Below are 23,223 nucleotides of genomic sequence, written 5' to 3' on the forward strand. Positions count from 1 at the left end.
TAAAAAGTAATAAGAAAATGACATGTTCACAAAACATGGTTTCAGCCCCTACCTTCCAAAAATCTTGGCTTCCTCAGGCTGGAAAGCGCCAGGCGTGCCCGAATCTTCCTGGCATTGCCGGGGAGCAGACGAGGGGAAAACTAAACCCTGCTGAGTCAGGAAGGTCACCATGTTTGGTGAGCTGGGCGGCTTTGGGAACTCAAATGGGGACATTGCCTGAGGGAGGGCAAAAACAAGAACAGAATTCAGAGATACGTTACTGAAAGAAAATCCTAGCAAGCAAAGTAAAAGTCTATCTATCCATGTCAGTGGATGAAACAAGGTCATGCTTAAAGCATTAATATTCGCACATATTTGACTGCAATTTATAAAATTGTTTGAAATTATTTGAGCTTATAAGCTTTTTTTAATTATTATTAATAATTAGGCAGATAAAAAAAAGTATAACATAGCAATATTAAAGTATTTCAAGGCTCAACACATTAAAACACTCAGACTTTTGTTTGCTTATAAAACCAAGGTTCACCAATTCAAAGTTTAAAGGTCACCTAGTTGAAAGCGAAAGTAACTACAAGTGCATTTTACAAAACTTACATCTTTTTTTTTTTCCTCTACATTTTTCTAGCTCTTTTTTGTAATCACTTGCAGTGATCGTAAACTATAATTAAAGGGTCTTTTAAAAAAGATTTGATTAGAAATTTGAAATATTGCACTGATGTGATAATTTGAGAAAAAATTTGTATGAATTAAAGTTTGACCGTTAAGCAGCAATGGGCAGCTGATTTAGAAAATATTGTAGGCAGATAATGTTTTTGTCATTGTTTTTGATTATTGTATTATTGTTGTAATAATAATAATAACTTGGGTTTCTTTTTCGGACTTAACCATTTCCAATCCTAGCTAGAAAAAAAAACACAGCATCTGTAACTAAAGAAGCTGAAAGAATGTTCTCCAAAAAGTTCTAGTTCGCATTTTCACTACAACAACTTCGGCAAAACACCTGAACAAAACGGCTACATACTCTCGACGGTGATCCCAGGATGGTGGGTAAAGGACTTCGCTGCATCAGTTCACTGAGTCGGGGAGAGGAATGAAGGTGTCTCAGGGTCATCGCGCCCGTCTGGGCCACGACAGGGTCAGAGTGCTGTTTCCTGATTGTCTGCCTGCAACCGCCAGCGGCCTCCAGCAGGCAGGGGGCGCTGTGGAGACGTGAGCCCAGCCCGTGCTGCCTGGGTCTGGACTTGGCATCAGGGAGCTGGAGACCTGGAAAATAAGAGGGGAGAGGGAGAGAGAAAGAGAGAGAGAGAGAGGCCTTGGGTGAATTTTGTGCTGATGCAAATAACAGAGGATGGGGGGGGGGATGGGGGGGCAAGAGTATTATTACAAAATAAAAAAAAATATTACAATAATAATAATAATTATAATAATAAAAAAAAAAAAGTAGGGGACGTATGGGAAATGTAGACCTGGCTAAATCTTAAAATAAAGTTTTAAACTATGTAGTGCATGAGACAGTTGCCTAGTTGTGCAAACCATGTGGCTTGTGTGGTTGTGTAATACCATGTGGTTATAGTTCATTATCCCACCTGTCAATCAATATTCGGGCACTAGAAAGTATTCCTTACCCTGTGGAGGGGGTTGGAGGGGTTTGATGCCTCCTATAGACAATCTGCGTGTGGTGATGGCTGAGTGATGAGGTGGAGACCGTCCTGTCCTCCCACAACCAAGGGGACTTCCACTGCTGCACCGCCGCATTGGAGTGCACCTACACAATGCACCAAACATACACAAATATTATATACTATATATAAACACTTGGCCGCTGTACACCATGACATGGAATTCGAAATGGAACACTCAAGATGTGAGCGAAGTAAGTTTCAGCATTAATTCAAGGAGCCGGACAAAGGTATAGCATTAACAATATTAATAGATGAACAAATGACTGACATTTGTTCATCTGGTAAAAAACCTCAATGGTCACTTAACCTAACTTCATAGCAAAAAATTTTGCTATGAAGATTTTTTTTCTTTAACATTTTCCATTGAGGGACTATGATTTATGAATCCGACTGTATAATGAAACATCATCAAGCGCTGTGTACACACCGTGGGGAGCTGTCCTGGCTAGGAGAGTGCAGGTTCTGCTCCATGCGCTGATAGTTGTGAATCTGCGTGGGCACTGGAATAGGCATGGACTGTCCATAGTTACTACAGTTACTCAAAGACTGTTCGGGAGGCCTGCTGAGAGTAAGAGAAAGAAAAACATGGGGGGGTGGTGAGAAAGTAGGAAAGTAAGAACAAAGCAAGAAGACACAGAGCCCAGTGAAATGCATGGGTCTGATCGATAAAATCAATACATTTTCCAAAAGACCTCATTCATAAGAAACACTTGGGGGGGGAGGGGTGCATTTCTGCCTGACTGCCAACCAAACAAAGACTTCAGTGGACACCAACCGAGTGACACGTAGATCAATACCGAGAGCGCGCATCACTGCCAAATGAGTTAGCTACTTCACCTTTCTCAGCGTTAAAAAACTCTAATCCTTAAACAGACAATGCTATAGTGTAGCCACATCCTGAAGTTGAGGGATAATGATATAAGAAATCGTCATAACAATGCTGATCAGATTAATAAAAAATGTATTGATGTTTTAATGCATTTACAGAACCAGCTGGAGCAGTAAGAGAGTGTGTGAAATAGTGATGAGTCGCTCATGAACGTTTCGTTCTTTTTGAACGAGTCTTCATCAGAAGAACGAGTAGTCACAGAGAGTGATTCGTTTATTTTCTACTGGGCGCGAATGCGCAAAGCATCGCAGAACCTCAGTAAGTTACGTACAGGAAACAGAAATGAGCGGTTCATCTCATGAGTCTTCTAGTCTGAGTCGTTCGTTCTTTTGTCACGTGACTCCCATAGACGCTATGCGATGCAATAGATACAAAAGAACGAACGACACTGTAATGCACTGCATTATTTTCATTATCATTACTATTTTTCTTTTCCTGATGTGTGCATAAATTCTTTTGACTGACTCCGTCTTATAATATTTCATTTTCAGTTTAAATAAATGACTATTTCTAGTGTAGTTCAGGTACACGTAACCGAAATCAGAGAGAAGAGGAGAGAGAAGACAGCTGACTTGACAGTGGTCTGAAAGACAAGCATTAAAACCCTCCACAAGGATGAAAGGCTACAGTAGGTCATCACTGAAAGGGCTGGCTATTTGCAGCATATTCGTAAAAAGTTTATTAGAAGGAGGTAGAAAAGATGCACAAGCAACAGGGACCAGAATCTTAAGATTGTCAAGGAAAGCCGATTGAGCTGTTTGGGAGAGCTTCACTAGGAGTGGAATGAGGCTGGAGTCAGTGCATCAAGAGCCACCACACACAGATGTTTTCAGAACCAGAGACAAGGTCAGAAATGTTACCGGGGCTGAAGAGTTCCTCAGTGGTCCAAATCTCTTTTTTCAGAGGAAGTCATTTTTGCATTTCATTTGTGTATTATAAACCTTTTTTTTTAATTGATGCCAAAATTTGTGTATGTAGACGTGTTGGGAGTCTGTTTATTGGTAATGTAACATTTTATTTTACATCTTATCAAAAAACAAAATGCACTTTTTGGTGAGCGAAATTTAAAGAACCGAGTCACTAAAATGATCCAAACTTCCCATTACTAGTGTGAGGGTAGTGACAAAGTATTATCCAAGGAGGAAAATTCATGACATCAAAACGTTTGCATCGTATTCATTCATACACAAAACAATGCATAATTTTTAATATTCATAAGAAAACTCAAACCTGATCAATGCATGAGTGAAATGTTGTACTTTTCTCTCTTGTGAGAAATGCAAATGCCCTCTGGGGCGTTACTGGGGGAGAGGTCACTTTTAAGTCAGGAAGGAAAAGTAAAACATACGGATCAAGAAAGAACGGGGCCCCAATGAGACTGCTTATGAGTTCTTTGCTCCAGCCCCTGCTGCCCTACATGAAGCTGCTGGGGAGCATGTAGGTGGTTTGTCTTGTGGGTAGGCAGAGATAGACCCTACCTCATTTTTTATTTGGGCGAATATTTCAAACGTAAGAGAATAAACAGTCATATGCATCTGTTGTTTCCTTTTAACAATAAAACATGCAGAATCTCAGCCATGCAGAGGAAACAATTATGTTATTTTTAGGATCTCACTCCAAGCTTTTCTGAAAAGCTCACAATCCTGATACGATATGAATTCTGTTTTCATTTCGGACCATCTAATTACCACAATGTTAATCTGTGCCGTCTAGTTTTACGATACATTGTGATTATATGTTCTGGTATTAAAAACTAAATTAACTTGACTTGCTTTACCTTGCCGGTGCTGCAGAGCTGCTGTAAGAGGGTGAGCGAGGAAGAGACTTGGCCTGATTGCCCTGGCTTCCAGACGCAAGAAGAGAACTCCTGTTGCAGAGAGAAGACATTTTTTTTTTTTTAACCGATTAAGAAACAGTAAGGGTGAAATGTGTTGAACAGTATTGCGTGCATTATACAATGAACAAGTCAAAATAAAGAAGGTTTTGTTTGTTTTATGTGTAGTTTACCGCACAATGAAATGAGTTACTTTGCATATCCCAGCTTGTTACGAAGCTGGGGTCAGAACACAGCATCAGTCGTGATACAGTGACCCTGGGGCAGGAAGGGTTATGGGCTTTGCTTGAGGGTGCTAGGGCTAGAACACCTGAACCTCGCTGATTAGATAAGATTAGAGTTTTAACCGTTGAGCCATAACCACATGGCCCTCTGTCAAGCACTGATAAAAGATAAGGATGAGTTGCTCACCCACTATACACAAGACTGTCCTGGAGCACCTTCCCTGAGGGCATTTCACATGTGAGTTCACCTAGACAGGAAAAACAAACAAAAAAAAGAGATGTACAGACAGTGAGTTAAAGGATTAAAGACCAAAATAATAAACAGTCTGAATCCTGCTCTCTCAGACTGGCGCCTCCCATCCTGTTACTCAGTAATATGGTTAAAGAGGAATGGAGCTGGAGCAGAAAATGTCACTTACTGGGGAAATGAGCCGGAACCATGACAAAGTCGTCTGTGTCACAGGAGGAGTTCTTACTGCTTCCTCCACCACCGGCTGAATCCTTCAGCAAGAAGCCAGGAGAATCCTGGGTAGGGGAGGCCAACGTTTTGGCTCGATTCTGCTGGATCTCACCAAGGGACTGCTGCAGATCCAAAGAGATATTATTTCTTATGTTATATTATTATATTTTTATTTTGTTTATCAGGCTAGGGTGATTTTTCCAGCTCTGAACTCAGAAAACAAAAAACTGTGCGGTTATATTTGTATTTATTTTTAAGTAATATGTGCATCTGAAAAAAAAAGTATAATATCGTGGAAAAAGTTTTCTTTATTTATTCATTTAATTTAGAACTTTTTGCTTTAACTTTGATGATTGCTGCTCATGAAATTCAAAAATCCAAATAACTCAAAAAATAGAGTCCGTCAAAAAATTTATACACACTTCAGGAAAAAAGAAAGTTTGTATAATTATTTCCATACTAAATTTATTGCTATACACTATATTATATACGCCAAAAGTATTTGTTCGCCTGGCTTCACATTCATATGAACTTGAGTAACACCCAATACGCAGGGTTTAATATGATGATTTTGGCGCACCTCTTGCAGCTACAACTCCTCTGGAAAGGCCTATCACAAGGTCTGGGAGAGTGTTTATGGGAATTTTTGACCATTCTTCCAGAAGCGCATTTGTGAGGTCAGACACTGATGTTGGACGAGAAGGCCTGGCTCGCAGTCTCCGATCTCATTCATTAAAAAGGACTCTGTACAGGCCAGTCAAGCTCTTCCACCCCAAAAGCGTGTTCTATCGCTCATCCATGTCTTTATGGACCTTGCTTGTTGGAAGTGAATGCTTCAGTATACCAGGACATTTCTGGCAATTTCATGCTCCCAACTTTGTGGGAACAAGTTTGGGGATAGTTCCTTCCTGTTCCAACAGGACTGGGCACCAGTGCACAAAGCAAGGTACAGTATCAGTGTCTGACCACACAAGTGCGCTTCTGGAAAAATGGTCGAAAAGTCCCATAAACATAAAAAAAAAAAAACGAAACCGAAATCAGAGAGAAGACCGCTGACTTGACAGTGGTCTGAAGGACAATCATCGAAACCCTTCACAAGGAAGGAAGGCCACAGGAGGTCATCACTGAAAGGGCTGGCTGTTTGCAGCATATTCATGGAAAGTTGATTAAAAGGGACACATGTGGTAGAAAAGATGCACAAGCAACAGGGATGACCAGAATCTTAAGAAGATTGTCAAGCAAAGCCGATTCAGCTATTTGGGAGAGCTTCACAAGGAGTGGAATGAGGCTGGAGTCAGTGCATCAAGAGCCACCACACACAGATGTTTTCAGGAAATGGGCTACGAACTGCCGCATTCCTAGTGTCGAGCCCCTCCTGAACCAGAGACAAGGTCAAAAATGTAACCGGGGCTAAAGGGGAAAAAGAACTGGCCTGTTTCTCAAAGGTCAAAATCTCTTTTTTCAGAGGAGCTTGCATTTCATTTGGAACTCCTTTCTGTATTATAAATCCTTTTTTTATTCATCTTAGGAAATATTCTGAGATACTAGATTTTTTTAAATATGTTCCTATAATATTTCACTTTAAATGTAATAAAATCTAGACTACGAGTTTCCCTTTGTGACTTAAATTATAAAACCAAAACTTTCATAATATTCTAAATTATTGAGATGCGCTGTATAGATTTTAAAGAATATTTACACATCATATCACTTCACTCATCGAGACACTTACTGGGTTCCCACTATGGTCATAAAAAAGTAAAACAAATGTTTACTATTCTAATGGAAAACACACATATGGTCACAAGAGACTACACAGTAGAAAGCACATGTACACACACACACACACACACACACACACACACACACACACACACACTTACAGGAGGAGAAGCGAGGTGTGAGGTGGATGAGCTGCTACATGAACTTGCTGAACCTGAGCTTGGAAAGCAAGTCAGGGTCACCGGTGCAGCTATATAAAACACACACACACACACACACACAAATGTCACTATTGCCATCTTATCTTTGTAAGATAAATAAATACAATAACTATAATACAAAAGATCTTAAGTGTACACAAATAACACATCTGCTTATAATTAATATACATTATACTACATAATCATATACAGTATATTATAATTACAATATAATATAGCAGACCAAATAGTAAAATATAGAGCTCTATATGCCCTGAAAAGAGACTCACACTTCTTCATGGTGGAGCTTGCCTCGAGGAAAGGGTGCTTGAAGAACTCATCTACAAAATGCACATCGCTCAATAATAACTATACCATAACTGTTTTAATGAAAAACCTGGAAAACGCATGCAAATAAATCTGAAAATAATAATAATAATAATAATAATTCAAAATGCAACGCTTACCAAAGTCCATACGGTCCTTATGGTTCCTCTGTAGCAGGCCCAGAAGCAAGTGCCTCAGGTGGCCGGACGTTTCTCTGGGAATGCTACAGGAGGAGCGAGAGAGGAAAAGAGGGAGCAAGAGAGACAGAAGTGGTATGATCAGAGGAAGAACTAGTATAACGAAAAGCCTGTTCCACCCCTGACACTTACTTTGGACTAAGAGTCTTATTCTTCTCATAAAACAAGCGGAGGTCCTGAGGACTGCTGGCCTAAAAATAGAAACACAGATAGCACAGTCACGAAAACCTCCGTACTACATACTTATTACTATTTTCATATGCTTAAGTTTCTCATTAAAACCTCAGAGAGGGATATTTCACTCGATTTCCAGCACAGCCTACTTTGCTTTCCATGACTGCACTTTGAGAAATGCAAAGGTTTGTCCAAAGAAGCAAGAACAGTTTGAGCTGCATGTTCAGTGACATGGCACATATCAAATGCGTAGTCATAACAACTAAAAGTTAAAATAAAATATTACTGTCAGCGTTTGTAAAAGTATAGAAAGGCATAATCTGCCAATTACTTGGCACTTGGAGTGCAATTCATAAAAATCACGTAGATACAGTACAGGTCACAAGTTTACATTTACTTTAAACATCACAACTGTAACTTTCAGCATGGTTGTTTGCGCCAGATAAACTGGTTCGAGTATTTCAAAAACCGCTAATCTCTTTTTTGCTACACAAATATTTGTCTAAAGATTGATGGAGGGAAAAAACTCCAGTTTCTGAGACAGAAATGCCTTCACAGTGATAATCGTCGAAGGAGAACCAACGGACTGGTTCTAGCTGACCAGAGGGTAACTGTAAGTTACATAACAGAAAAGCATTTTGGTGGATAGGCTACAACAGCAGAAGACAACATCAAGGTTGGTTCCAGTGAGCCAAGAATAAGAATGTGGGGCTACATCAGAGACTGGCTTAATGATTCTGGGTAAGAAACTGGGGAAAAAAGTTCCGATGCACTTTTAGAGAGACAGTTCCCATTGTAGAAGCTTCAGATTCCTTGTTGTTGTGTCGCGATACGGGACCATCAAGCTTGGCACATGTTTTACGCCGGACGCACTTCCTGACGCAACCTTTCCATTTTATCCGGGCTTGGGACCGGCACTGCATCCAGTGGCTGGGGTTTGGGCGGAAACTGAACCCAGGCCTTTCGCATGGCAGACGAAACACCTACCACTGAGCCACCAGTGCCCTGTCCTTCAGATTCCTTGATAGTATATGTGGTGGCACGGTGGCTTAAGGGTTTAGCACTGTCACCCTGCACCTCCAGGGTCCAGATGTTCTCCCAGTGCTTGGTGGGTTTCCTCCAGAGACATGCTGATTAGGCTAACTGGTGTTTCCAAATTGCCCATAGTGTGTGCGTGTGTGCCCTGTGATGGATTGGGACACTGTCCAGGGTCTAGTGGAGCTAGTGTATAGTTTATGGCTCACTACATCTTTATCATAGACACTTAAATATAAAATAGAACCAAAATATCTTAAGGATGGAAAACTCAGGAATAGAACCTCTATGGCTCTAAAAAAAACAAGCTATTAAGGTTATTGTAGCCTTTTAAATAATAGAAAAAGACCAGCACTTACTTGAAATGGGGCTTTCCCAGTCAGGCACTGAAACACTATGGTTCCTATGCTCCACAGGTCAGCCTTGGCGTCATAGTTCTGAGACATGATGACCTCTGGAGCCTGGTGTGAGGAGCATCCCGGGGTTATAAAGTGCATGAGAAACAGGATAACATGCAGAAGACGGATGGAGGTTACTTGCCATGTACATGGGGGAGCCGCAGAGGGTGGCGGCCATCATGTTGTTTTGAAGGTGCCGTGCAAAACCAAAGTCAGCTGTGGAGACGAGAAGCGACAGGTATCCTGAGATTCTTTTCAAAATACTATACAAGGGGGCTAAGAAGGAACTAACAAAACATACTGTTCCAGTAATAAGATGAGTGCCAAGTTAAGTTGCTAAGAGTCGACAGAAAGGCAGGAAATTACCAATAGAGAAATGAAAACATAAGCAATCCAGAAATAATACAGCTATAATTAAATCCACAGTTACAATATGCTCTTGAGTTCTGAGATGCACTCTTGCAATCAAATTGTTTGGTCAGAAATGTCGTAAATGTCAAAATACAATAACCGAATAGCAAAAAACACAATATTCCTCTGATAGTAGACTTGTACAGTATATCTTTACAATCTGTAAAGACTACATAACCAGCGTATAACCAAATACACATCACGCTCTACCTATTTTGATGCAGGTGGTGTTGCTGTGGGACTTGCGGCCAGCTGGATGAGACAGCAGGATGTTCTGTGGTTTCAGGTCTCTGTGGATGATGCCTTTGGCCTGCAGGACTCTCATGGCGCCTGCTATCTGCTGTAAGAACACACGGATGGTGTCCTCGCTCAGCGTGCCCTTGGCTGTGTGCACATGGAGGAAGAGAATGGAATTCGTCAGTTATTTCTAACCTCATATTATCTGTTACTCCACAGTTTATGCAACTATAAGTGAGAAAGCAGGTACGAGACAAATAATTAAGAGTTACTGTGCACAAGTCTTGAACCGTCATTTCTTCACATGCAATTAAAGGAAATGATATAGATCAAGATACTATTTAAAAATTCATTGTTTATGTAAGAACCTCAGCAGCAACCTCATTTCCCCTCTCGTCTGTTTCAACCACTCAGCATTCAGCGTCACCAGTATACTAATCATCTGTCATCATCTGCGCCTGTTTCTCACTGGTTCGAGTTAGATTTTTTTTTTTTTCATGCTTAAATGATTAACAGGTCACGGTGTGGCTTAACACAAGCAACACTCCTCGGAAACTGCTCAGGTACAGTTACTGGACTGGAAATACGTGCTAAAAACCTGCCAAAACTGACAGCCAAAAAAGTCCTTCAGGAGGCCTGTAGAAGGATTCCTCAAGACTACATTAAAAATACAAGAACGTCTGACTCTTTGGAAGCAACATATGTCTCGAATTTTTTTTCACATTACTTTATAATGGAAAGACATTTTAAATATACAGTAAGAGGAGTGCACGGATTACAAAACTTCCCATTCGGATGGTATCGATTTGGGCCGGACTGGACCATTCACCAGAAATTGGGCTCTAAAATCTCGCTTTCTATTTATTACTTGCAGAATGCAGAGAACTTAAAGCAAATAACTTGTCCATGGTCTTAAATTAAAATAAATCGAAATGCCTGATAAATGTTTCGAATAAAATATTCTCTTAATAAATTAAAGTACAATATAAAGCATAATTATATGATTTTTTTATTATGCGAGCACAGGGTATTTATAATTGGTACAGTTTATTATATAAAAAATAAAATCAGGCTGATTTCAGTAAAACCAAGTATGTGGTAATATAATTGTAATACAGAATGAGTTCTACAACAGATATTAATATTTGGCCAGGTTTTTATCAGAGTGGGCGGAGTTACGGCACTGCATCGGGGATTTTGTTTGCATGACCTGGCAACCTGCAGAAGCACAAAGCAGTCCGAGTGAGTGAAAGCACTTGTGCGTCTGCAAAAAAAAAAAAAACAGCAATAGGGAGCACATAAAACAACACCCCAGGTTCACCAAAACTTCATTCTGCACTGTGATATTAAACTTTGCAATTAATACATGGTTTGCATGTGTGCCAAACGGTAGGGAAGGATCTGGGGGGTTTAATTATACCACTGAAACCTACATCGAGTTTTGACCTTTACAACAACCTATATACATGTGCATGCAACCGTTTCCGTTCCAACCCTGCTATGTGAAAAGGTTTACTCCTATGAAACTCTTTGGAACGTTCCAAAGGTCACACCTGAGCTTTATTTGAACTTCCAGAACACCATGGGAAGAGGAAAAATTTATTCGTTTTAATTAACACTTCCAAGTATAACCCTTTAACACAAATTTCAGATTGAAGGTGAATTACGAATGGCATAAAATATATGATTTTCAGTACATTTTCAGGACGTCCCATTGTCATACCAAGAACATGGATGCTAGTTAACCATATTTTGTGTATTTGCTCATTCTAACCTTGTAAAGTTAGATTGCAGATAGATAAATAAAAGAATATATTAGCTTAAAACAAAAAAAAAAAGTTTCGTAATATTGTGGTTTAGTAAAAAGAGACATTAAAGGTAAAACGCTGCCATGACAGGGTAAATGACTAGTCGTAATCTCAGTAGGTCACAACTTCCTGGCCATAAAGCAGTCGTAAACAAAATTCTCAGCAAAAACCAGACAGAAGGCTTACGCTCAGCCCTCAGCAAGTTCCAGACTCTTTCTAACTTTGCTTGTTTAGCCAGTTTTTCACAGCACTGTGTTCAGTCTGTCGCTTTCATTATTAGTACCCTAAAGGCAGCTTTATGTTTCTGCGTCGATTCTACGTGGAGCCTATCCCGTAGGCTATGCAAGTGCCGTACAGCACCGTAAGCAGTTATACTAGTGCCTGTCTGTCTGTCTGTCTGTCTGTGGGGTTGGCGCTCAGGTTTCTATGCCACTGTGCTTTGTTTCACACTTCACCACTGTGATTCATTTCAAGACTTTTATGTTGGACTACAAACAATGACGAATGAAACTGTTGTTGGAGCTGTAGCTAGTTGAATAACAGTTACTTGTACTGAAATTGCTGTACTACAAACGAGAGATGATGTTGGAGAAAAAAAATTACAGTCGACTCAATTAAACAATGCGAACGTAGAAGAAAAAGCTGAACAAATATGATGCGACCAATCAGTTTGCGTAGTTACATTTTTAGCGTAGTGTGTGTCAGGCGGCGGCACGGTGGTTAACACTGTCGTCTTGCACCTCCAGGGGCTGGGTTTGATTCCCAACCAGGTTTGATGTGTGCATAGAGTTTGCATGTTCTCCACGCGCTTGGTGGGTTTCCTTAGCGGACCCCGGTTTCCTCCCACAGTCCAAAGACATTAGGCTAATTGGCATTCCCGAATCGCCTGCATTGTGTGACCGAGTGTGAATGTGTGTGCCCTGCGATGGATTGGCACCCTGTCCAGGGTGTACCCCACCTCGTGCTTCAAGACTCCCGGGGTTGGCTCCAAGCCCCCCTGCAACCCTAAACACGGGATAAAGCGGTATAGATGATGAGTAAGTGTGTGTGTGTGCGTCAGGCTACGCCATAGGGTTTATACATCAGGAGTAACTCACCACACACTCCAGTTACTAAACCTTTTTTTGTTTGTCGTACTTAATGTCCTTTAAAAAAAAAAGTTTTTGAATTCTATTTTTGTATGCATAACTGTCTAGCAATGCGCTGACGTTTCGTCTCACTTTAGTTTTGGCCTACATGTTGTACACTGCTGTCTCTGACCTCTGTAACACTGCACCAAGCCCTTGGAGAAAACTATTTTATTCGACTGTATGCAATTTTCTGCCTGAAATGGCAATGAGAAAAAACAACTTTCTAATCTAATCGCAAATACAAAAGGGTTTATAAGTAAGTAATTCTCTCCCAAAACCCTCCACGAGAAAATTATATAAAATTATAACCACCACCTTATTTAATCTATTTTACTGGAGATTCCAAAACAGATGATTATGACTAGAACCTCTGCCTGAGGGAGAGGAACGAGGTACAAAACATAACGTATTGGATATCACGTCCTCTCGTGTCCTGGCTGAAGCTACCTATATCCACGCCGTAAAGGCAGTCAAACCTGTGATGACGTAGATGTAGCCCCGCCTATACCTATAAGCCATCGTCAACACGGTTGATTCTCAATTCGACAGCCGCTCTTCGCCGAGCTAAGCTGAGAGGCAGGGCAGCAATGTGTTGTACCTAGTTCCTCTCTCTCAGGGAACAGAAGTTATAGTCATAACCATTCGTTCCCTTTCAGTCGATTCACTAGGTACAACACATAACGTATGGTACATATATATTCATGCCCCGCCGAGCATCTACCAAAGTTACGAACAAGAACCTTTAAAGCTACTCTACTACCTAATGGAACCCGCAGAGAGGACACAATGGGCCACCGAGGGGGCCGTTATGTCAAGAACCGGACAAAAGTGTGCGGTGAAGACCAACTGGCTGCCGTGCAAATATCATCTACGGACCCTTCTTGTTTAAGGATCTTGGGCCCTTAAACAGCGCCCAAGATGTTGCCATAGCTCTCATTGAATGTGCCTTCACACCCTGAGGCAATGGAACACCCTTACTGCTATAAGCTAATGAAATAACTTCCACAATCCAATGGAAAAGCTGTTGTTTAGACAATGCTCTACCCTTTACTGGACTGGCAAAGCAGACCAACAATTGATCACATAAGTGCAATTATTCATTGCACGGTCCATGTAGACCCATAGTGCATGTCCCGGACACAAATTATGCAATTTTGCCTGCTTCTCAAAAGCAAAAGGAGGGGGACAGAAGCTATGAAGGTCGAAGATCATAGAGCTATAATCTGTGGAGACAACCTTAGGTCCAAGTATACTTTAATGGTAGAGAAGGAACGGGCCTTTGTCTAACAGTTCTTTGATCAAAAGCTCGCCACTTGTAAGCATATAAGCACCATGAGGAAACTGGCTTTGATGAAGACCTTCCAAGGAAAGCATAACCAGGAGAAGAAGTTACCAGCCTGAGAAATCACTCATTAACAAACAGCACCACAGATTAGAGTTCTTATGAAGACTTTACAGAGCATAAGTTGCAGAAACATCTCAATATTAACTGTTTAAAGGAGATTATAGCATATGTTGGATGCCTTCAGCATTATATTAAAGGGGAGAAAGAAATACAAATCAGGAGCGATCCATGGAATTAGAAGGTGTGCCGAACGTTTCACTGGTAGTGCAGGTACTGTATGTATTTAAATATCATAGGGGAGGTGTAATGATGATTGGAAGCCTACACATTCGTTTAAAGAGAATAATTTCTTGCTAACATGCAGTTGTGTGGGCTGTTTTGTGAGGTCTGTAAGTGTTTGCTTTGCTCCCTTCAATGCTTGTCTTTAAGGGGAAACATGGGGAAACGACGTGATGAATGGAACAACGCAACAGCAGGTAATGTCATCTAGCCCGCATCTTGATTAAACATGCACATGAAAACATCAAGCAATCGTCTGGTTCTATTATAAAAACGTCCTTGATAGATTATTGATGTATTTTTCCATTAAGTTTGAATGCCCATGATTCACGGTTATTATGACTAGCCTTTTATTGTGTGTTGAAGAACACAGTGCAGGCAGGATATTTAACTTCTATGTTTTGCTAGTATACTGATAAGCCAGACAGCACGTCTCTGTCCTGTTTCAAAAAAGCACGCTAGGTCTCGACTGTAGACTTCCTTTAGTTTGCAACTAAACACACACATGCACGCACACACACACTTACCCCTCCCCAGCTTCACTTCCTGAGTTCTGAACCTGGTCTACTTCATTTAAAAGAAACTCAAACATCATCAGACATCAGACCTCTCTCCATCTTTCATCAAACCGCATACATTGTGAGAAATTCTAGCTACTAAAACGTTGAATGTTTTAAAAGAATAAAGAAAGGCTTAAAGATGTGTAAAGTGTATGGGAGAGGAAGAAAAAAAAAACCCTCACACAATTCTGTTCAGTGTTATTTATATACTCACAATGCAGGTAGTCAGCCAGGTCTCCTCCATTACAGTACTGTTAAAAGGAAATGAGAAACAGCTTTAATCGCGAACACCGAATAATAGATAACGCAGCAACCAATTCATTAGAATGCAGGATTCGGAATGAGTACAATGGATCAGACCGCGAGGCATTGAAATGCATATCGATCCCGGACCCTGCTCTTCTCCACTTCTACCAAACCTCCTTGTATTAGTTCACCTTTGATAATCAAAATGAGACCTCATCTACATTAAGCAGCGTATCTTTTAAAGCTTTCGTTCCAAAACGACACACATCCAGACTAGCCGTTTTAGCTAGATATATAGCTATAGCACATGCATCAAACAAAGACAAGCACGCAACGTCGAGAGGACAAAAAACGTAAAAAAAAAAAATATCTCGGTTTCCACTCCATGCACTCTACACCAGCAAGGCGGCAGGTTCGGATTTACACACAGTTTGGAAAAGCTTTATTTCTAAAAGCGGTAAAAAAGCTGCTTCAAATCCGATTTTCACTTCCGCGTCATTTCAACGTTGAATCTACGCTGTAGGCTACACAAGTGGCGGACGAGATGGTCAGTGCAATGTAAAAAAATATATATATATATAATAATAAAATAAATAAAAATAAAAATAAACAAGAACAAACTAACAATAAAAAATAATCTTACCTCCATCACCAAATACACAGAGCTCGCCGTCTCCTGAAAAAGAACCACACATGAAGCAGTTTAACTCCAAGCCAAAAATCACAATAAAGTACAGAATAAAAACCAACATTATGCATTTATGGTAACAGTAACAACCAGGTAATGTGATACAAAGTGGCATTACTGTTATGACCCCAAAGTTGATTATTTTAAAGAAAGTGCAGGTTATAAAATGGCACTTTATTATTAGGCGTTTTATAACCTGCACTTTCTTTAAAATAATCAACTTTGGGGTGAAACATGTCGAGCACTTTTTTTCTTGCCTTTTAAACATTTATCTTTTATCCATTTCATTTATCTTGTGTGTGGTCAAAGGGGGCATGGAGTAGTGATGTTATATACGACACCAAAGTGCCAAACAGAAATGGCGCTTTCAAATAATGCCTTGCTTTGAGGTGTGTTTAGGTTTCCTGAGCGTCATGTGACCAATGACAAACAAGGCCTCGCTTTCACTGGAACTCTTTTACCCCTTTTCCACTGCTTTGGTTCCCGTGCGAGTTCCCAATTTTGGAACCAGTGCCGTGCTTTTCCACAGAAAAAAATTGGTGCCGGTGCTCTAAAATAAGCACCGAACCGGCCCCTAAACTCTGCTGGTCTAGTCGCGAGAACCCGTGACGTCATGAGCGGTGGGGGGAATTATAGGGAGTGTTAAAAAAAATTAAATAAAAATGGCGGAGACCCAAAGTCCGTTAATGTGGAGCGCGGACGAAACAAAAGCGCTTTAAGCTATTTGGACATCCGCCAAGATTCAACAAAAATTGTAAAGTGCTTGACTGAGACTGAAAACATGAGAAGAGCTAATAGTCGCAGGCTTCACACGAACAACCGACCAAATAGTGAATAAGCAAGTTGTCTATGTCGATCTCTTTCAGTGGTTATAACACGTTGAATAAGATGCCTTTGGATACTGAAATACAGTATGTGGCGTGGTATGTGACGTATTATCATGCAGCTCCCGCTGAGCTCCTGTCTAGTGTAAATGCAGGCTGGTTCTCGGTGGTTCCCAGTCTAGCACCGGCCGAGCACCAGAACCGCCACCTGGCACCAGCACCAGTGTGGTGGAAATTAGGTATTTGACTGTGAAGGCTTAAGTAACGGCTCGTTCGCATGGATGTCCTGCTCGTCCAACTCACGCTCGTCCAACAAGGAGAAAAGACTTCCCTATTTTGGAAACATTCCCAAGTAATTTCTCTTAAAAGGGAAATTATGTTTTATATGTTGCTAGAACATAGTCCAAGGCTTTTACTCTTTTATAATTATGCTTTCCGCACCAACGCAGTGGAAATAACTTGATAAAATTTACAACTTAGCAACTACCACCAACAAACAATAACCGACCTGTCCCAAGCTCTTACTGCAGCTGAGCTCTGCAAAGCAAACAGCGAACCAAGTCCTTAAAAAAAAACAAAGCTATTCTACCTCTATGGCACTTTAGCAACAGCTGACCTCACTTTACTTTCCCTCCAGCCAATCAGACGTGCTGGTTTGAACAGATCCATTTCTGCTGACTCAGCCAGGCGAAAGTTTTTTTTTGGTCGTTGTGGAGATCCGAAGCCAAGCAAAAACACGGCTAGCCAGTTATTTGCCGTCTATTTAGGCTGACCTAATTTTTATTGCATTACAGATCTGAGAGCGCATCGTTTATAATGGCTAAGCTGTAAAAGATTATGTTCTTAGCTTGGAAAAACACACTGACTAGCTGGTGCCAAGACGGGGCATGCTGACTGGATGATAAGCCACTAATGGTGACAGCAAGAAGTCACATTTGATAACACTACCATAAACACACGCAGTTTATATTTTTTCTTCATTCCTGGAACAAATTGCACAATTTTAATATCTGTAATATTTATGGAACCACAGGAACCAAGTTTGCATTTGGATAGTTAAAATTCAAACTTAGGTCGGGACATAATTCTGTTAAACAGAACAGATGACTGACTCAGCCAGTGAAGAATATCTAGAAGGCACTAATTCTTTGCCTTGAGAAACTCTTGGGTAGCTTTCACTGTATGTTTTGCATCATTCTCCATCTCCAGTATGAAGTGGCATCCCATCATCCTAACCAGTGACCCGGTTCCATTGGCAGCCATTCCACTGCTACCATCACGTTTGACAGATGATGTGGTATGCTCTGTATCATGAGCTGTTCCTTTGCTTCTCCGTGAATTTTCTCTTCCCATTAACGTAATCTTCGTCTCATCACTCCAAAGAATCTTATTCCAGACCTGGTCAGGCTTAGAAAGGTGTTTTCTGGCAGGGTCTAAGCTGAGCTTTCTGTTCTTGAGCATTACCAGTGGTTTGCGCCTTGTTGTGAAGCATCTGTATTTACCTTCATTAAGCAGTCTCTTGACTTTGATGACATGCCTACCTTCCCAAGAATGTTCTTGCCTGGGCTAGAGAAGAAAAGGTTTCTTCTTTACCATCGACGGAATTCTGCGGTCATTTACTGTAGTTGTTTTCTGTGGTCTTACAGGTGTTTTGCTGTTGCCGAACTTGCCAGTTAATTCCTTATTTTGAAGAACATTCCAAACTGTTGCACTGGCCACACCCAATGTTTTTTGGTTCCGATGAGTTTATTTATAGTTATTTTTTTGTTCAGCCTAATGATGGCCTCCTTCACTTGTGTAACGAGGAAACAGGCCACACCTGGCCATAAAAGTGCTTGTCAGCCATTTGCTTCATTATTTATGACCCAACAAAAAAATTCCTAAATAGTTAATGCTGTCAAAAGCCATGAATGAAAGCTAGAAGTTTTCATTTAACTAATTGCGAGTCCTTCATTTCAAATTCAATGTGGTTATGCATAATGGCAAATTTAAAAAATATATTTTTTTATTACTCTTATGGAGTATATGTGGTTAAACATGAGCTAAATAATATTAACTAATAAGTGTTAAAAGTTGCTTCGCCTATAGGAGAGGCTTCAAGTCACTTTTCAAGTTTACTTTCTTCACACTATGAGATGAATGACTGGAAGATGGAACCTTATAAAACACACAAGTCTGGAGACATAAAGCACTAAAAAAAAAAAAATGCCACATAGAAACTAATAATGCTGAGGTCAGTAAATCTTTAGCTTACACTAAAGCTTCAGCACAAGCTCAGACTAAAATATGATCTGCCTTGATGCGATCCTTATATCTAATTCAAGAGGCATAATTTCACTTTATTCTCTATGCCTTCCTGCAGAACGTCAACACAGCGCTTTCATTTTCAGTCATGCAATAGGGACGGACGGATCAGTGACACCGCAGTGCACACAGTTTCACGGTACCTGATACTTACACTCGGGTCTAATGAGCAAACTCTACTAAGTAAATTAGGTTAAACATCTTTAGCTATAAAACAAGTCTAGCTCAGACTGACGGTACATAGAATGAAAGGCTCATGTGATTGAGCTGAGCTGCTCCCGCGTGTTCAGCCGCAGGGTGCGAGTTAAAATTACTACCGTATTAACTTTATGCAAAACACAGAAGAGAGTGGTGTTGCTATCAAAAGTACATCGCTGTTGAACCGGTTAGTCCTGACAGACAAATTAACATGTCTTACTGAAAGTGATGCTTCATGTAATAAGGAATGTTTATTTTGGCTCTATGCTACAAATTAAACCCTGGTGCAGCTCCCTCATTAGTCTGATCAACTGACCATCAGAGAGATAGTCTTGTCTTGATCCAGTCATAAGAAAACTCTAGCGCAGTTCGAATGCAGTGTAAAATTATTTCTAAATACAATTAACTGCATGAAGTAAACCAAAAATGAAGTGGGTTCATTTGGCGGTTTAAGAACCGAGCCCAAGCACAAAGCTGTAGCACTGGATGAATTTGGTGGTTCCTGGATATTTGGCCAATCAAACCGAAAATGAAAAAGTTTTAAAAGTAGCTATTGAGGAGCGGCGCTGCATTCTCTATGCTTGAATGATTCTGTGATTTCTATAAACACATTTTTGGCTTTAAAAATGTGTTTACATTTTTTCACTCCTGCATTTAAAGCCAATGAAAATAAATAATGAAACATTTTTACGAGTTGTAGCTCTATGTGCCGCACTGATCTGTGCATTTTGGTTCGTTAAATTGTGCACAATATTAAACTAAACCACACCAGACAGCAATCTAAGGTGAGGAATCGATTTAACTCTGATTCAGATTCACCCAAATTCAGTCACATTTTTATTAGGAAATATGAGATATACTAACCCAAGTCCATTTTCTCACCTGTTAATCAACTTCGGTTAGTGCATCTCATATATTATAATAAAAAATGTCAATCTGTCAAAGTTGAAGATACAAAATGACAACTAACAATATTGGAAAATTCTCAAACAAAATTAAACACGATTATTTAAATATTTTTGTTGGTTAATCTCTTATTTATTATTAAATCTGACTTTGTGAAACATTAAATGTCCATTGGATACACCTGTTTTTTCCTTAAACAGAACTGTAGACAGCTGTCCAACATTGTGTACCAGTATGACTGCATGTCTGGACTTGTTACGCTACATAACACACACATTAACATAGCATTTTATGTTAATTCTTAACAAATAAGGCACCTACAAATCAGTAATATGATCACAATAAGGAGAAGAAAAAGTAAGGTTTCTACTATCCTAATAAAGTAAGGAGACTAAAATAGTAGCTGTGCCAATTAAATAATGTGTATTCACCATAATTATAAGGGGCATTCGATTCAAAACAGGACTTTTGATAGTGGAGAACGACAATAGATTTTTTTTTCTATATAGTCCCCTGCTACACTAATGCACTTATTCCAGCGTTTCACTAGTGCTCGGATACCATCAAGGTAGAAAGTTTTCTCAGTACTGCGGACTCATCACCGAGCATCGTGTTTAAAGTCTTTTGTAAATGTCAATCAGTTTTATAATAGTGATTTTTTTTCTTCATATTGTGACGCCTTTAATTTTGTATTATGGCTTTTTAGATGTAAATTTATTCCCATTCTAGGAATACAATCACCTTTTCGAATATTATTTGATTTCTTAGAATAATGGGGGGCATTGGTGGCTCAGTGTTAGGTTTCTCTCCTGTCATGCGGAAGGCCCGGGTTTGATTTCTATCCAAAGTCCAAACCCAAACCACTGGATGCAGTGCCGGTCCAAAGGAGAATTGCATCAGGAAGGTCATCCGGTGTAAAAATCTTTGTTTTGTGCGGATTGGATGGTGTGCTGTGGCGACCTCTCAATGGTAGCAGCAGAAAGACCAAAAAACAACTTTCTCTGATAATAATATGAATTGTTCTCCTTTAACAATGACATGCTTGTAATATATATTTTTTTCAGAGTGTGATTCCGATTTTTTCCCTCACAATAATACAACTCTTTCATATGAATTTTTTTTGTAAATATAATAATGATAATATTAATAATAATTATTATTATTATTATTATTCCCACCACTACTATTAAAAAAAGTTTTTTCCTTCAATTTAATAATAATTATATTATTATATAATAAATAAGCCTTAATATAACGTCTTAAAAATGTCAGAAAATCGACAAAAATGCTCAACACACACACATGCACTACACTCCCATGATCTCTGCAAGTCTCCCCTTCTGCATCCAGCGCACATGTCATGTCAACATTAGCCACGTGCCAGAAACGGACCAATGACAGGCGCTCAGGCTACCATGACGCGTCTGAATGGGCGGAGTTTCAGTCGCTACATAAACACTGGCTGTTAAATTTACACTGCTTACCTGAAAGTCATGTAATGCGACGATGTTTTCATGCTTCAGCTCCTTTCAACAGAAAAAAATAAATGCATGGGTCACTTTTACAAAAACGTAACATCCCCTCAAAAAAGGAAAACCACGTGCTTAGATCAGATTAAACCTCACCTTTAATATTTTGATCTCTTTTCCCAGTAGAGTTTGTGATTTCGCTAGATTCTTTTTATTGATGCATTTCACAGCAACCTCCCAGTCATGCTTCTACTCAGAAAAATATAAAACAACACTTTAGTAGCTATTCAGATCGTATGATATTTAGAGAGTGTGTAATGAAGGTGTTCATATTGTGTATGCATGCCCGGGCATGTCAAAATACATTGTCTGATTAGACATAAAAAACGATCATTATATATTTATATAAAATAAGCATTCAAACCGTGACGTTAGACTGAAACGATGGTTATTATTATGACGTATATGTTAGAGCAGTGAAGGAAATGATGATTTCAGTAGCTTCTGGTTGCTGTTTAGGGTTTTCTAATTAACGCAAATGAGCAGTATTTGCTATACAGACGAAAAAGTAAAAAAAAAAAAAGCAAATCTAGTGCTGGAGTAAAAAAAAAAAAAGTGTGATGAAGTGCATTTAGAAAAAGAAAAATATATATACATATTCTAAGTGCAAGCCTTTTGTGTTGAGGCCTGTTTTTTAAGGTGGACCACTGATGTGATCGAGCTCAAGTGGAGCTCACGGGCCTAAATCCATGAAACACACAAACACATACGGCAGGCAACAGAACAAGGCAAACCGACTTCTACTTTTATTGTAGTTATTGATGATCGAAGTGCCTTACCTCTCGATGCCTGCCTTTAAACACCACTGCGAATGCCCCATGGCCTATGAGGTCCTTCCTGCTGAACTCAAACTTCCCGACTGTCTCCATATCGCTGCAAATTTTACTCGCACCGATTATTATTATTATTACTATTATTATTCGGGATCGCTCCCGATTCCTCCTCTTTCCGTCCCCTTCTCCGCGTCGTCAAGGCAGCTGGAAAGGTGAAGCCCGATGTCGTATTCCATGTGCTGCCTTCGCAAAGAAATGCTCCTTTCCTCTTTCATGGTAACCGATTAACCGTTCCGATGAAGACGCACTCCTTCAGGACTTCTGTTTACCTCCCGAGGCCGGTCATGTTGCGATTGTTTTTGTTGCGCACTCCGACCTGCCTGACAGCACCACCTTAAACCCCAGCCTCGGTTTTGTTTGTGTACATGTCCGACACCGAAAGCTTAGATTACATCAGCGCGTTTTGTTTTTCACAGATCCGGTGCAAACATTCGTTTTTGTTGCGTCGGCATCGTAAGCTATTTTCTTTAACGCATGATGAATTAATTAATTAAGAAGTATTATTATTGGATTGCTTTAAAATAATGAAGCACGAAACAGGTTCATCAGTTCGTAGCAACAAAGACTTCCAATTCGCGGAGAGTAAAAAAAAAAAAAAGAAAAGAAAAACACCGCGCATGCGCACACCGCGAGCGCCTCACTGTTGTCGCTCCTAATGACGTCAGAGAAAGTCGGTCACGAATCCAGCCAATCACAACACTCCCTGGGTTGGCTCTGTCAGAAATCACAATTAATATTAGGTCAAGATGTTAAAAAAACATACCCTGTTAACTTCTTATGTCT

General features: G+C 40.0%; 1 protein-coding gene across 2 annotated transcripts in view; it reads right to left on the reverse strand.

Annotated features, from left to right (window-relative positions):
- Positions 1-23,012, reverse strand: part of ulk1b (unc-51 like autophagy activating kinase 1) — a 28,663-nt gene extending 5,651 nt beyond the window's left edge. Inside the window, exons 1-19 of one of the 2 annotated variants that reach the window (XM_053478361.1) lie at positions 22,387-23,012; positions 21,704-21,796; positions 21,563-21,604; positions 15,802-15,834; positions 15,127-15,163; positions 9,764-9,937; positions 9,285-9,358; positions 9,104-9,205; positions 7,668-7,726; positions 7,479-7,561; positions 7,302-7,352; positions 6,973-7,061; positions 5,049-5,211; positions 4,817-4,877; positions 4,349-4,438; positions 2,110-2,241; positions 1,626-1,765; positions 1,022-1,263; positions 53-216 (exon numbers count right to left, since the gene is read on the reverse strand). In XM_053478361.1, coding sequence (XP_053334336.1) covers positions 53-216; positions 1,022-1,263; positions 1,626-1,765; positions 2,110-2,241; positions 4,349-4,438; positions 4,817-4,877; positions 5,049-5,211; positions 6,973-7,061; positions 7,302-7,352; positions 7,479-7,561; positions 7,668-7,726; positions 9,104-9,205; positions 9,285-9,358; positions 9,764-9,937; positions 15,127-15,163; positions 15,802-15,834; positions 21,563-21,604; positions 21,704-21,796; positions 22,387-22,476 — 1,919 coding nt within the window. In that variant the 5' untranslated portion in view covers positions 22,477-23,012. Of the gene's footprint in view, positions 1-52; positions 217-1,021; positions 1,264-1,625; positions 1,766-2,109; positions 2,245-4,348; positions 4,439-4,816; positions 4,878-5,048; positions 5,212-6,972; positions 7,062-7,301; positions 7,353-7,478; positions 7,562-7,667; positions 7,727-9,103; positions 9,206-9,284; positions 9,359-9,763; positions 9,938-15,126; positions 15,164-15,801; positions 15,835-21,562; positions 21,605-21,703; positions 21,797-22,386 lie in introns of both variants that reach the window. The other variant, XM_053478360.1, reaches the window with a different exon arrangement.
- Positions 23,013-23,223: the final 211 nt, after the last annotated feature.

The sequence above is a fragment of the Clarias gariepinus genome, chromosome 19, assembly GCF_024256425.1.
Source record: "Clarias gariepinus isolate MV-2021 ecotype Netherlands chromosome 19, CGAR_prim_01v2, whole genome shotgun sequence".
NCBI classification, from domain to species: Eukaryota; Metazoa; Chordata; class Actinopteri; order Siluriformes; family Clariidae; genus Clarias; species Clarias gariepinus.